This window comes from Panthera onca, chromosome F2 (genome assembly GCF_046562875.1).
Source record: "Panthera onca isolate mPanOnc1 chromosome F2, mPanOnc1 haplotype 2, whole genome shotgun sequence".
Classification (NCBI taxonomy): Eukaryota; Metazoa; Chordata; class Mammalia; order Carnivora; family Felidae; genus Panthera; species Panthera onca.
Window position 1 is genome coordinate 64,024,928 of NC_138356.1, and position 15,341 is coordinate 64,040,268.

Genomic DNA, 15,341 nt, shown 5'->3' on the forward strand with positions numbered 1-15,341 from the left:
ATATTAGTGAGTGTACAGGAAACAGAATCATTCATGTAAATTGGTATGCAAATTGGTACAGCTGCTTGGAGAATAATTTGAAATAATATCATCAAGTTGAAGATATGTACCATTTTTTTTAGGAATATATCTTAAGGAAACCTCCTGCAAGGCTTTTTTTGGATGCAAGCACTTGGTCAGAACAGAATGTTGCAGACGACCAACATGTTCATCAATAGAGGAATGGAAAATAGCAACATATTTATACAAACAAATACCATAAAAAATATAAATATCATCTCTGTCCCCTTATATCAATGTGGATAAACATAGTATTGACAGAGAAAAAAATTGCAAAAAATTATGTTCACATGGTTCCATTTATGTATATAGTTAAACATACAGAACTATATATGATTTACAGATATAAACACAGTAGAAGTAAAAAACTGGATCAGTAAGATGCATCTCATCCCTAGGGTGGAGGTAGTGAACAGAAAGAACGAGACAGAACTTTGGTTTTATCTGAATATATTAGCTCTTTTTAAGATAAGATCGGAAGTCAATATGACAAAATGTTCCTATCTATTAAATTTGAGTGGTGTGTGGAGGGTGAATTATATTCTTTTCTCCACATTTATTTTCTATATGTTGAAATACTTCGACATTAAAATTTCTAATTTGACCATAACATTGGCAGTTGTGTGGCTGGAGACTGACTATGGAGATATTTTTCTTTCTTCCAAAACAAAAATAAAACCATGCTGTGATGCACTTGTCACACTGCTGAGAATGTTGGCTAGTTTCTTTGACTTCAAGGGTCAGAAAAATCATTCTGGAATCAAAAAGCAAATTGCAGCATTGGAGGTCAAGGTGGGTTGACTGTTGATCTCTTCTGAATCCTGGGAGAAAACTGCGATCCCAAGTGCACGGGCCCCTTTGTTGAATGGAGCGACAAAACTGGTCCAGTTCAATCAGGCTTGAGGCAAACACTGGGCACCCAGCCTAGGGAGTGGTTAGAATTAGCCAGTGGTGAGAGGTGCCCACTTGGCTGTGTCCCCAGCTTGCTTCGAGCTTATACTCTTTCTAGACAACATTTGTGACTCAGTTCCACCCACAGTCCTTTGAGGACTGAATTTTTGACACTGTTATCCTCTCTGAGATTACTACTTGTCCAGATGTAAAGAGTTATCCTAAAACAGCACGCGTGGTACATTCATTTTTGTACGGTCCCGTGGCATCTGTTCCTAATATAAAGTGACACAAGACAGTGAAAAATTATGACTGAAGCCTGTCTGAATAAGGGGTTGCAAGGAGACAGAATTCTCACCTTAACTCAGTTGCACTCTGATCACCAGGTGTGGTACACACTGGCAAATGATCTGATAACGTGTGTTCTTTTCAGATGAAAATTGGAGAGACCCACACAGATATTGAATTGAGTGGGTTGTTGCCCAATACGGAATACACAGTTACAGTTTATGCTATGTTTGGAGAAGAGGCCAGCGATCCTGTTACGGGCCAAGAAACGACACGTGAGCAATTCAATTGTTCAGAAGAAATGCTGTAATAAAAACCCAAATAAATGTTGGGATTCTAAATTGGAAATACTGGTTTAAGTTGAAACTTCTTAAGAGCTAATTGTAACTTTAGAAAATGTAAATGTTATTTAGGGGAAGGAAATGTACTAGCTGATTAAAAGAAAGGAGGGGGCAGTCCTAAAAAGTGATGTCCCTGGGTACCTGTTCCTAGGACGGGCATTGTTTTTTTTGGTTGTTATCAAAAAAAATTTTTTTAACATTTATTTATTTTTGAGAGACAGAGTATGAGTAGGGGAGGGCCAGAAAGAGAGGGAGACACAGAATCTGAAGCAGGCTCCAGGCTCTGAGCTGTCAGCACAGAGCCTGTTGCAGGTCTCAAACTCACAAACCGTGAGATCATGACCTGAGCAGAAGTTGGATGTTCAGCCGACTGAGCCACCCAGGCACCCTGAGGACTGGCATTTTTAATGCAGTAAGGAAACTAGACATTGTTCCACCATGCTGCTGTATTTAACTGGACTCCAGAAAATTTTAGAGCAAAGTGTGCACAATTCTTGAAATAATTCTATTGCTTTTCTCTCTCCTATACTCTCACTCCAGCCCCTTAAGTATTAAGAGAGTCACTAAGTTCTATAGGCTCTTTAATGACAAATAATCAACGTGTATTGAATTAATGAAAATAATTGGCCTTTGGGGTGAGGAAGCATTATACTTGGTGGCTATGGCTGACAACCATGGTTATTTGTGTTCTAGGTTTTTTTTCTGCTGGCCCTATCAGCACTGTGTCACAGGCTCTCACATCAATGATCAATTGCCTGGGTTAGACTCTAAGTGCTCTTCTGCTCCAACTGCGACTTTGGCCAAGTTACCTCAGTCTTATGACCTATATAATGGGGATGTTGTAATCTCTTTGCAGTCTATTGTCAGGGTTTAATGAGATACATGAGTTGTCATAATGATCAGCTCCAGATCTTCTCGGATTCATACAGAGCACGTGATAGACCTTCACAATTGTTTTTACTGTAAACCTGTAAAAGCTCATGAAACTGTCAAAGATTATTGATAAATTTTAATCTGTTGAATTGGAAGGGGGGGCCTTGAAGAAGTACAAAAAGCTGTGGAATTGATGGTCAAGAATCTGCAGAAATACGATTACCTCTTTAAATAGTTTTAGAACAACAGCAAAGTGTTTGTTTTTATTTAGTTTCACAAAGCCACTGGGATTTATCCAGGGCAGGACTCCTACTCCTTGAGTCAACAAATATATATTGAGAACCTGCTATATTGGGGATAAAGCCAAGAACAAAATTAATCCCTAATCCTCTAAAATTACAGTATATTGAGTGAGAGATATAGTAGACCAATAAAAGTGCAATATAAAAAAATAAATCAGGGGTAAAAGGTAGCATTGGAGTGGAAGGATTACTTTACATACAGTGATCATGGAATACTTCAGTGAGAAGGTGACATGTTCAGAAACCTGAATCTTCGATGACTCAAAGGTTTCTGGCCTAAGCAGTGGGAAGAATGGAATTTCTGTTTGCTCAGAGGGAGAGATTGAGAGAAGATTGGAAGAGATGGCTGAGTCAGTGGTTCAGTTTTGGACAAGTTAAGTTGGAAGTGCCTAATGGATACCTAGATGGAAAGGACAGAGGCCATCAACCTCATTTTACACATGGGAAATTGCAGAGAGGAGGAGTAGAGTGACTTTGCCAGAATCATATGACAGTTGAATGAAATAGCTAAGATTTAATTTCAGGTGCTCTGGTTTTTGATCCATTAGGTTTCTTATTTACAGCAGGTCATAATAATAGCCTTGATTGGAGAAGAAGGGCACAAAGAATTTATCTAAATCTTACTTATTTCTTAGCATGTATAATTTATCAATACTATTCATTCTTTACAAGGAAAGTTTTTTCTTTGTTAATTTGTTAATTTTCTTAGTTATAAGTTATTGTCTGGGTGAAATTTTTCATATGTAAGTAGTTCAGAAGTCAAAGATACTGGGGGTTTTGTGGCTTTTTAACATATATATTATTTAACATTTTAATTATGTTCTATTCCTCTTACTGCAAAGTGCCTTTAAGTCCACCAAGAAACCTGAGAATCTCCAATGTTGGCTCTAACAGTGCTCGGTTAGCCTGGGACCCAGCTTCAAGACAGGTTACTGGTTATCGAATTGTGTATAACAACGCAGATGGGACTGAAATTAATGAGGTAAACTGTGGATCACAATGTCTTTTTTTTTTAATTTTTTGAAATGTTTATTTATTTTTGAGAGAGAGAGAGAAAGAGAGAGTGGCAGAGTGCAAGCGGGGGAGGGGCAGAGAGCGAGGGAGACACAGAATCTAAAGCAGCGTCCAGGCTCCGAGCTGTCAGCACAGAGCCCAACATGGGGCCCGAACCCATGAACTATGAGATCATGACCTGAACCGAAGTTGGAGGCTTAACCGACTGAGCCGTCCAGGCACCCCACAATGTCTTTTCTTTTGGCAGTTGTATATTAGTTTTTAATGGCTGCAGAACCAAATCATCCCAAACTATAATGGCTTAAAACAATACTAATTGTTTATTTTATCTCATGGTTTCTGTGTGTCAGGAATTAATGTGTCAACTACTTGGACATGTAGTTCTGGCTTGGGGTCACTCATGAGATGGTAGCCAGAGAGTGGCTGGAGCTGGTGTCATCATAATGGCTCCTTCATTCCTATGTCTGGTGCCTGGTCTGGGAAGACTGAATCAGCCGGGAGCCAGCGCAGCTCTCTGTATCTCTAAGTAGCCTCTTCACATGATCCCTCCAGCATGGCAGCTGTAGGGGAATTAGACTTTTTGCATGTTTGCTCAGGAGTCCCTAGACATGTGTCCAGAGAGACAGGGAGAGAGACAGAGAGAGAGACAGAGAGAGAGAGAGTGCAAACATGTGCTAAGTGGAAGCTGTGTCACCTTCTGCCACACTCCACTGGTAGGAGATATCACAAGTCTCTACATGGATTCAACATGGGGAGGAACACAGGTCCCTCCTATGGCGGGAGGCAGGAGGGATGGGAGACATATGTTGATGTGGCCATCTTTGAAGTATATAGTCTGCCCCTGTGGAAGGAGGTGGAGAAGTAGGTGTCTTCCTAGATGTTGTAAACGAGAAATAATGACAGTGTTATCCAGGGTATCCTGCTGTTGAGTAAACTAACATCTGAAAGATGCAGGTCAGATGAGTTAAATACAAAACTGAAGAATTCAAGTTTTGTGTAGGAAGATGCTTTGAAATAACAGAACTTATTAAAACTCATGATGATGCAGTATCTTATACTCAGTGACTAATACTTTTCATTAATTCTTTCCTTGGGAATATATTTTAACAGGATTGATAGCAGAGTTATTATTATTTTTCCTCAGCTTGGTCCAAGAAATTAAGACCAAGAGGGAAGTATGTTGGATTACATCACTTCTAGTTTCTGACCAAATAAAGAAACTATTTTCATTTGCAGAGACAAACTGTTTCCTACAATTAAATCCAAACAGTAGTTTGCAGAATGGCCCCTCATACAGGACATTGGGTAATGAATGGACAATACTGCACATTTGCTGTTATTTGATATTTGTATATATTGTAAAATGATCAGCACAAGAAATCTACTTAACATCCACATAAAAAATATATAGCTGTGGTGGCCTCTTATGATATTTTATTTATTTGCCTTAATGAAGAATGACCCCAGCCTATATATTTGTTGAGAGCTACATATGCTTTTTTTGTAGGGTTTTCAATCTTGGAGATGCCTTTGGCACTTACTATTTCTACTTTGTGTTGTGCTGGAAAACTAGAAAACTGTATTTAGTAAAACCGAATTTAAAACATGAGAAAATGGACTACAAATGAAAATCTGAGAAAACATTGTTTGAGTAAAATACATAAACAATGTGTGGTTTTGTAACATTTCCATCTTAACTGGGGTGTGTGTGTGTGTGTGTGTGTGTGTGTGTGTGTGTATGGGTGGGTGTGTGTGTTCTCATTTCTTAATTCTTAACCATGCAATTGAGATTAGATGTGGCTAGACAAATGTCTTTTGTTTACATGTAATATTACTTTGCCTAATTTGTAATATTACTGATTTGCCTAATATATGACTTTAAGGGTGAGTATTCCTACCATATTTTAATAACTTTAACTTTAACTTCTATTAATTAAGCTTTTACTTATAGGTAATACTACAATTGGGTATTTAGGAAATTTCCAGTACATTCTGAAAGGAACTTTAAAATGTCCCAAATAAAATCTACTTCTATGTAACATGCAATTGATTGTAAGCTTTTGTTTACATGTTATATATCTGTGCTTTACCTCCTGTTCCTCCCAACTTCCTTCCTTCACTTCCTCTTGCTTGTATCCTTTCTGCATTACCTGTCTCCCCGACTGCTTGGAGACCAAGGAAGAAAAATAAAACAGAGCACCCAAATGTCGGTGATGATGATGATGATGATGATGATGATGATGATGATGATGGTGGTGGCTCACACGTGTTGAGCACTTACCTTGAGCCAGCCACTGTTCCGAGAGCCCCCTCATGCAATCCTTAGAGAAACATGCTGAAAACATGAGGTCAAACGGAAGACAGAGCCGTCTTAGATAGCATGTGCTAGGAGAGGATTTGGGGAAACGTACAAGCATGATGGAAAACTAAAGTGCTGCCATTTGAGTTTTATACATAAAAGGCCAGTTTTCAGGCTCCAAGGCAAGTCCACTTCCCGACAGCTATGACTCAACAACAGAGCCCAAAGTGGAGCCCAGTCCCTCTTTCCTCATCAAGGGCTCTATTTTCATCCCTCCCAGAATTAGGCTGAAATTAAGCTTTTAAGCCAGACTGTTTGAAAAATTTTCAAAAATGGTTGCATAACCGTGAGATCATGGTCATTTGTTATCATTTTCTCAAATTCTTCTACATCTTGAAAGTCCTACCAACAGAATCAGTTCCAGAACTTAGTCTAAAACATAATATAACTAACAAAAATATATGACACCTTAAAGGTTTCATTTGGTCAAATAAAATAATCAATAGTTAATGCATAAAATATGGTCTGTTCAGAGTCAAATAAAATGCTTTAATAAATAAAATAGATCTTTTCAACAGATACAAGGATATATGTAGAAACATATTGAAAAGGTATACACTTACACATATATGCTTATATATATATAAATACGTATATAAAGGGGCAAAACTGTGTGTGTATATACACACTATTCCCCTTTTCATCTCTTGGTGTACCTGAGAAACTTTAATTTTTAACTGCTTTTGTGGATGTTTGATATCCTCACTAAATTGCTATTGGTCACAGATTTGAGACTTAGAGGTCAAGGCATAAGTATCCATTCCAGTTAATAGTTTTGTATCTGGAAAGCTAGTTAAAGATCTTTGGGCCTCCTATTCCTTCTTTGTGAAATAGCTATTATAAATACCCAGGGTTTGGTGGGGGGAGGAGGAGGCTAAATAAGACAATGAATGTAAAGTTCTTGACACATCGTGAGTGCTCAGTAGATAGACTCAGCTATTATTTTTTTAAGTTTTTTTTTTTAATATTTATTTTTCAGAGAGAGAGAGAGAGGAGAGAGTGCGAGCAGGGGAGAGGCAAAGAAAGAGGGACACACAGAATCCAAAGCAGGCTCCAGGCTCTGAGCTGTCAGCACAGAGCCCCACGCGGGGCTGGAACCCACGAACCACGAGATCATGACCTAAGCCAAAGTCGGACGCTTAACCGGCTGAGCCACTCAGGTGCCCCTAAACCCAGCTATTATAATCCAAAACAACAGAAGCAATATGCAAATATAACTTAGAAGAACATGTCTTGAACTCATATTTTAAATATGCATTTGTCTTTTCTGTGAGTTGAAGTAATGAGGCCATACTGTAAATAGTGTTTACAAGCGTAGGATTTAGAATCTGAAACATTTGTGTGGAGGTACTAGGTACTAGCTGGTTTTCCACTGGGCAAGTTCCTTAACTTTTCAGAGTCTCAAGTTTACCGTCTTCAAATTAAGCATAAAGATTAGCTAGACTACAAGACTGTGGGCTAACGATTAAGTGAACTAATACACGTGAACCATACAGACAATGCCCGAACCAAAGTAAACATTAAATGCTAAGGATGACCTATAATATTATCAGGCCCAGACTCAGAAGAAGATAACCCCGTATTTTCAGTTAACTCCTGCTGTGTAACTAACAGCCCAGCTGAAAAAGACAATCCATGATTATGTAACCTGGGCAGAGCTCAGCAAGGACAGCTTGGCTCTGCTGCTCCTCGTAGTGTCAGCCGAGGTGACTCTTGCATTCGTGTGGGAGCTTGACTGGGCCAGACCTTCCAAGATGACTTCACTTCTGCGTCTGGTGTCTCAGCTGGGGTAGCTGAGAAGGCTGGGGACGGTTGGCCCTCTCTGGCAGAGTGGCTCAGGGCTCCGATTGTGTGAAAATGGAAGCTCCTCCTCCAGGGTCACTCTCCTTTTTGACCTGTGGTTGATTTCTTAGTGATGCATATGGTTTCTGGATTGGTTCTTAGTTCAGATGAGCCCTTTCTTATCTCTCTTAAAAAGGAGATTTGGTGTCTCCTCTATGTACTCAAAAGCAAATATAATTCAACACGCAGTACTGAAGGAGCAAAGCAAGGTCCTGCCCTGAGGGGGCTTACACTCAATGCATAGGATATAAAATAATATCAGGCTGTGTTTAGTACTGGGGAAGGAACAAAAAAGGACGATGTTAGGGGGTAACACCATGAGATAGGTGGAAAGAGAAACCCCCTGTGAGGAGGTAAAAGTTAAGCACAGTCCTGAGAGATGACATAAGTCTAGTTTTGAAAAGAGCTAGGGAGAGAGGGTCCCAGACAGAATGAATTGTGCATGCAAAGGCCCTGAGGTGGGAAAGACATGGACCTGACAGGTCAGTGTGACTGGGGCTCAGCAGGTGATTAGAACTTCGGCAAGAAGGGTGCCTGGGTGGCTCAGTTGGTTAAGCGTCCAACTCTTGATTTCCGCTCAGGTCATGATCTCATGGTTTATGTGATTGATCCCTACATCGGGCTTTATGCTGACAGCAGAAGAGCCTGCTTGGGATTCTCTCTGTCTCTCTCTCTCTCTCTCTGCCCCTCCCCCTACTCACGTGCGCTCTCTCTCTCTCTCTCTCAAAAATAAAGAAATGATTTTTTTTTTTTAAAGAACTATGGCAAGAAAAAGAATCACTGCTCCAGATGATGCAAAGCCAAGGCTGCGGGATGCTCTGTTTTGGTTTGGAAGGCAATTGATAGCCAAGGAAGGTTTTAAGTAGGAAAATGACTCATTTTAGATTTTGATAAAGGTCACATTGACTGCTATGAGCAAATCCCTACAGGAAGCTTAGTCACTTTCCCCTTAACTTCAGGTACTCTCAAGGTTAGTCATCGTTAGTATCATAAATAACAGGTCTCACTGACATTGCTCTGAATGTCTCTTGAAAATATTTTAAGTGGGATCTTTTTTTTTGGGCAGAGTCTGCTTTCAGGTAAATAGATTCATTTCTTCAATTCCCCAAGTCTCTTTATAGCTAGAGTGAGTGTCTTATTGTTAGTACCTCTCTTATAGGGGTTTTGTGAGGGTTAAATGAGAGAATGTATAGAAAGTGCTTAAGCGGGACACCACTTACTTGGTCTATAATATGCCCTCATTGCAACATACCTCAGAGGCCCAAGATCCAACCTTTCAGTGATAAAGCTGCATCTATTTTTTCTCTTAGTCGAGGATGGTTTTGCTCAGGGTTCTGTATTCTAGATCCTGCTTCCATTTCTTCTTACTTTATGGTTTCTTTCTTCATTTTTTGCTGTTCCTATTTCTAATCCTTCCCTTTGCTATACCCTAGGTCCTTATCCTTGGGCTTCATCCCTTATGCCCTCTAAAGAGATCGGTACATATCTTTCCCAAATATGTCTTTCTGTGACATAAAGATAAAGGGATATTTCACATATTTACTATTATCTTTGTATGGATATCCCCTGCATGGCTGCTCATCTGTGCAGCTTGTATAGAAGTTATTGTGTGTTACTTAGTCACAAGTTAGGGGAGACCAGGCCGTGAAGCCAAAAACTGGCCACCCCTAGCTGATCAGGCTGGAAACATTAGATTTATTTCTAGTAGCACTGTAAATTGTATGCACTTTCCTTTCTATGTCTTTAACGGGTGGGAATAATATTGGTTGCAAAGACATCCTGAGAATTAACTGATAGATAATCTATTTAAAGTTGAAGATTAGAAATGTGTAATATAGAAGTTGTTTGTATAATTCAGTAATTTTTGAATTATTTAGAGCTCAGCTGCCAGGGCAAATAAACTACAGACAATAATAAAATGCCTATACTTCTTGTGTCTAGAGAGTATCCTGTATAGCTATTATGACTTCTCTCTTTTGCAGGTTGAAGTCGACCCTGTTACCACCTTCCCTCTGAAGGGCTTAACGCCACTCACCGAGTACACGGTCGCCATTTTCTCTATCTATGATGAAGGGCAGTCAGAGCCCCTGACTGGAATTTTTACCACAGGTAAGTCTTATTATGGTTTGAAATTTTATAAGAGAAACTATATAGAAACCAGAAGCTGGAGCATCTTCTTCAATTGTGATTTTGAAGAGACTGCATTTTAATCTTTGTTTACATTGTATTATTGTTAACAAATGAACAATTGGGCGACTAGAATGTGTACTGGCTAATTATTTTCTGTCAAAGCAAGGGAAAAAGAGGAAAGATTATCTGAATTCCAAAGGTCCCAGTTAAGTAAATGCATGTTCTTTTGTTTCATGGATCTAAAAATTTCACAGCTTGTATTTTCATGTGTGTGTATTAAGTTGAACTTCTAAAATTGCTGATACCCAATAATGTTTTGACCTGCAGAAATGTTAGTTTCATACTATTTAATGTTTTATTTATTTTTAAGACAGAGAGAGACAGAGCATGAGTGGGGATGGGGCAGAGAGAGAGGGAGGCACAGAATCCGAAGCAGGCTCCAGGCTCTGAGCTGTCAGCACAGAGCCCGACGTGGGGCTTGAACTCATGAACTGTGAGATCATGACCTGAGCCGAAGTCAGACGCTTAACCAACTGAGCCACCCCAGTGCCTTTTTTTTTATTAAATTTTTAAAAAATGTTTATTTATTTTTGAGACATAGAGAGAGCATGAATGGAGGAGGGTCAGAGAGAGAGGGAGACACAGAATCCGAAGCAGGCTCCAGGCTCTGAGCTGTCAGCACAGAGCCCGAAGCGGGGCTCGAACCCACAGACGATGATATGACCTGGGACGAAGTCGGACACTTCACTGACTGAGCCACCCAGGCGCCCCAGTTTCATACTATTTAACCTGAAACATCAATCTATAGCCAATAATGTATTTTCATGCAGACTGAAATACTAATGCAACAATATGGGGTCTTTTAAATACTAAAATAAAAAAAATAAGACATGACTGCATGAGTTTCCTTTTTGATATATACCCTGGAGTCAATAAATATAAAGCTTTTTTGCCTCTTGGTGGCAACAATTCTGTTGTTTGCTTTCTGAGCTTAACATTGATTGCACTTGGAAAACAGGTGAGTGCTATACTGAGGAGATGAGAAGCTATTTTGGGGACATAAGAAATATGCCCCACTGAGAAATAATGTTCACAGAAAAAAGTTCAGTAAGTTCACAAAATCTCCTGAGGGCTAATTCCAGTTGGGATTTTCCTGGTATCCTGTGAAAGAGTTTTAAAATCTCTGATTTCAGAGGTGCCTGGGTGGCTCGGTTGAGCATCTGACTCTTGATTTCAGTTCCAGTCACAATCACCCAGTTTTATGAGTTCAAGCCCTGCATCGGGGAGAGCCTGCTTGGGCTTCTGTCTCCCCACCCCTCTCTCTCTCTGCCCCTCCCCCGCTTATTCTCTGTTTCTCTGTAATAAATAAACTTAAAAATTTTTTTTAAATAAATAAAATCTCTGATTTCATGTCATAAAAATCAAAATGACTGACAATGACTGATAATGGTTGGATGCTGTGCTCTAGCCGTACATCCCAGAAGTATGAAACTGTGGAAGGTCTGATAAATCATTTTTCACTTCCGATGACACCCATATATACAAGATTAAAAGGATGAAGGTTCTTCTTTAATTTATCACTAGTGCATGAGTTAGGCACAAAAGCAAATAAAACTAAAAGGGGCATATCTCCGGCCTCAGGGGCACCAATTTGTTAATTTCATCAACATATTAAGAAAATAATGTTTTTGTAAAATAATGAATACAGCACTCTTACTATTTTTTTTACAGTTAGTGAAAAGAACCAAATAGAGAATCTAAGAGTTCTGGAAATTAGTGGAAGACTTGAAAAATGTGCTGTGTCCATGGTCTTCCTAATTATACTGTGGGTAAATGCTGGCAAAAGAAACTTAAGGCCACACCGGACTGATGGGCGATGCTTTCTGGGCTCCCATGTGCTTTCCTAATGCTAGAGGTTCTTCAGAGACTCTTTTCTTCTTGCGGTCCCGGGAGCTGCTTGAGTTTGGCTTTCCTGCCTTCTCTATTCCCTGACAAAGTGTCCTTCCTTGGCTCACAGAGGAAGTTCCAGCCCAGCAATACTTGGAAATTGATGAGGTGACGACAGATAGTTTCAGAGTGACCTGGCATCCCCTCTCAGCTGATGAAGGGCAACACAAGTTGATGTGGATTCCAGTCTATGGAGGGAACACCGAAGAAGTGAGTTGTCTGAAACAGACTGAAAAGTAATCCGGAGCATTTTCTCTGGAAGTGAATACCACTGCTGCATTTGAGGTGGTCTCCACTTTAAAAGAGATTGAGAATCCCAGAAGTAATTAACATTTTGCCTGGCATCGAGTTTTAGAAATGTCAAATTATATGATTTTTGTAAGATTAAAATGGCATTTCTAAGATTAAAATGGCTTAAGTCTGTATTTTATATATTTTTCACATTCTTTGACTTTCATAAATGTGAATAAAACTTCAAAATGGCACTTTTACAATACTAATACCTTATTTGTTGAGGGAATTGAAAGGAATGAAGTCTCTGGTTTGACTTTAAAATTGAATTCAATGACCCTGGAGTTCTTTATGCTCAGTTGTATCTTGCTTCTGTTTAGGATGGCATTTTTCCTTTTTATTATTTTTTCTTAAATTTCACCTCTGTTTTTCAAGTAAATCCAGTTACTGAGCGCCAAATGCTTTCCAGGTCGTCCTAAAAGAAGACCAAGACTCACATGTTATTGAAGGCCTGGAGCCCGGCACTGAATATGAAGTCTCGTTGTTGGCTGTACTGGATGATGGAAGCGAGAGTGAGGTGGTGACCGCTGTAGGGACCACGCGTAAGTCTCGGTCTGGCTGAGATGGACTTCATCAATTCTCATACCCTCCCTCCTCCGAGGTTCCCTTCCCATCCACCTCATCCGGGGCTACAGAGGCTTCCATTTCTCTGTGTCCCGCAGAATTCTTCCTGTGTCTCCACTTTTCGTGAAACTGATACATGAAGCATAGTAGAATCTTGGCTATTATCACCATAAAAGCAGAGGCCATATCTGTCTTGTTCACCATTATGTCCCCAGTACCGAGCACAGTACTTGTGAAATTTTGACTGTGTAATAAACACTTATTGAATGGATGGAGGGATGGGTAAAATAATTTATAAATGAATAAATGAGTGAACGAATAAACCTAGGGCAAGCATGTCCAAGAGCTTTTGGAATTTCCCGAGTCAATCTTGGTTCCAAGAATCTTGTATGAAATGCACTTACTGATTCATTCATCCCTTCATTTTTTAAATATGAGGTATTAACGACATATTAAATTTTCTTTGATTGGGTTCCCTGGAATCAGATTCTGAAACAGCAAATTGCATCCAGAAGGTTAATTGGAGAGTTAATTGAGAGGTACATCTGTAAGGAAGTAAGGGTGGCAGGATGAGGCACAGGGAGAAGCTAAAACTGAGCATTTGGCTAATTCTATTGGGACTTCTGGACCTGGGATGACCCTCCCGAGTTGTCCAAACTGAGTCAAAGGCGGTGAGCCTTTGTGCCCCTACGTCCCCAGTCACTGGAGATAGGCCATCCCCTGACAGAGCCTGTGACCTCAGACGAGGCAGTTCCCAGAGCTCTGAGCCATTGGCAGCCAGTATTTCAGAAGCTGGTGATGAGTGCGTTGACCCCAAAGAGGGGCTCTGGGCGGAGAACCACACAACTGCTCCATTCCACTGGTTGTCCAGGGTGAATACAAGAAATAGAAAACGTGCTTATTTTCCTTCTTGGTGGTCTTGTTTGAAAGCCCTTCCCCAAGGTGATCTTCAGCACTGTTTATCTCCCCTTAATTACCATGGTTATGCCCCATTTCACAGTTTTATATGTGTAATTCAGATGTTTATATGAAGGCTGGTGTCTGTGATTAGAAATGTTATTTCTTTGGGTTTTAGTTTCCTTAGCAGCAGAATAGGTATCATGTCTGCCTTATTTACAGCTCATGTCTTCATGCTTGCAACCATCGTCAAGGTGGAGGGAAGAAGCAAGTGAGATAATATAGGTGAAATTTTCCTCAAAAATTATAAAATGCTATAAAAAATGTGTAGTTGGTATTATTACAGAATTTTAAAGTAATGAGTATTTTTTTAGTTGACAGTATTTGGACAGAACCAGCTACGACCATCATCCCCACCAGACCTGTGACGACAGGTAAGGAGAAATAGAAGTCCATTTCCCCATGAGAAAAGTTTGATTAGAAGTTACGTTATCCCAGTTTTATTGATATGATATGATATAATATTATATGTTTATATTATTATCATTTTTTTGGTATTCCAGTTCAAATTTTACCCCCTCAGAACCTCTGAACATCTTCTTAGCTCTAAATGCCAATGAGTCTTCTCACCTCATTGTTACATCTCTCTACATTTTCCATCTTTGTTTTGGGTTCCTATTTAGTCTTTCAGAGGATGTTAGCACAACAAGCCCCAAGAGTTTCTCCCTTCTCTTGATCTCAGTGACTTGTATTTCTGTCTGTTGAGAATCACTCACATCATGGCCTCCTTGCATTTCTGTGAGTAACAGAGACCTGGCTGGTCTAATGGGCTTCCTACCTCTGCTGTTTTCTCCTTCAGCTTAACTTTCCCCCTGCCTTTATAATACACCTTTCAACTAGCTGTCAAAGTCAACTAAGTAAAACACAAGTTCAGTTATACCATTTATTTCCCTACCTAAAACCCTTCAGTGGCTCTCCATTGCCCATTCATTCATTCACGGATTCATTCATGTTCCAGTTAATCTTTATTGAGCCCTTCTTTATCACAGTGCCCCACAGTCTCTTTCCATAACATCCAAGATCCTTCTGCTTTTCTTCTTGGACTCTACCATATTTTTCAAGCTCTCCCATTTCCTGCTGCCATCCAGAACGTCTAGCCCTCTGAAGGTGAGACCCTGTCTCCCATTCCCACTGCCTGATACCCTCCCCCAATTTTTCCTGCTACCTGTCCTGCCTCTTCTGTGACATTTTTAATATTTTTATCAAGTGTTAATCACTGTGTATCCTAAGGCCTAACATGATCTGACATACAAGAAAAGCTCAATGAATGTTTACGGGAAAAGCTCAATGAATAAGCTGGATGAATAAATGAATGAATGAAGAGAAGAAAGAGTCACTGGAGCTGGATAGAATGACAGGAAGTCAGATGGGATAAATGAGGGAGCCGGCATCTTGGCAGATGAGAAAGAATGTGTCAGAGAGCACAGGTGAAGGAGTTGGGTCAGATATCAGAGAATGGATAATGTCCACGTGGGCTGAGTG

General features: G+C 39.9%; 1 protein-coding gene across 5 annotated transcripts in view; it reads left to right on the forward strand.

Moving 5' to 3' along the window:
* Window positions 1–15,341, forward strand: part of COL14A1 (collagen type XIV alpha 1 chain) — a 210,828-nt gene that overhangs the window by 67,965 nt on the left and 127,522 nt on the right. For all 5 annotated transcript variants that reach the window (XM_078441830.1, XM_078441832.1, XM_078441833.1 and 2 more), the window contains exons 13-18: window positions 1,385–1,514; window positions 3,598–3,737; window positions 9,953–10,079; window positions 12,118–12,257; window positions 12,748–12,880; window positions 14,174–14,233. In XM_078441830.1, coding sequence (XP_078297956.1) covers window positions 1,385–1,514; window positions 3,598–3,737; window positions 9,953–10,079; window positions 12,118–12,257; window positions 12,748–12,880; window positions 14,174–14,233 — 730 coding nt within the window. The remainder of the gene's footprint in view (window positions 1–1,384; window positions 1,515–3,597; window positions 3,738–9,952; window positions 10,080–12,117; window positions 12,258–12,747; window positions 12,881–14,173; window positions 14,234–15,341) is intronic.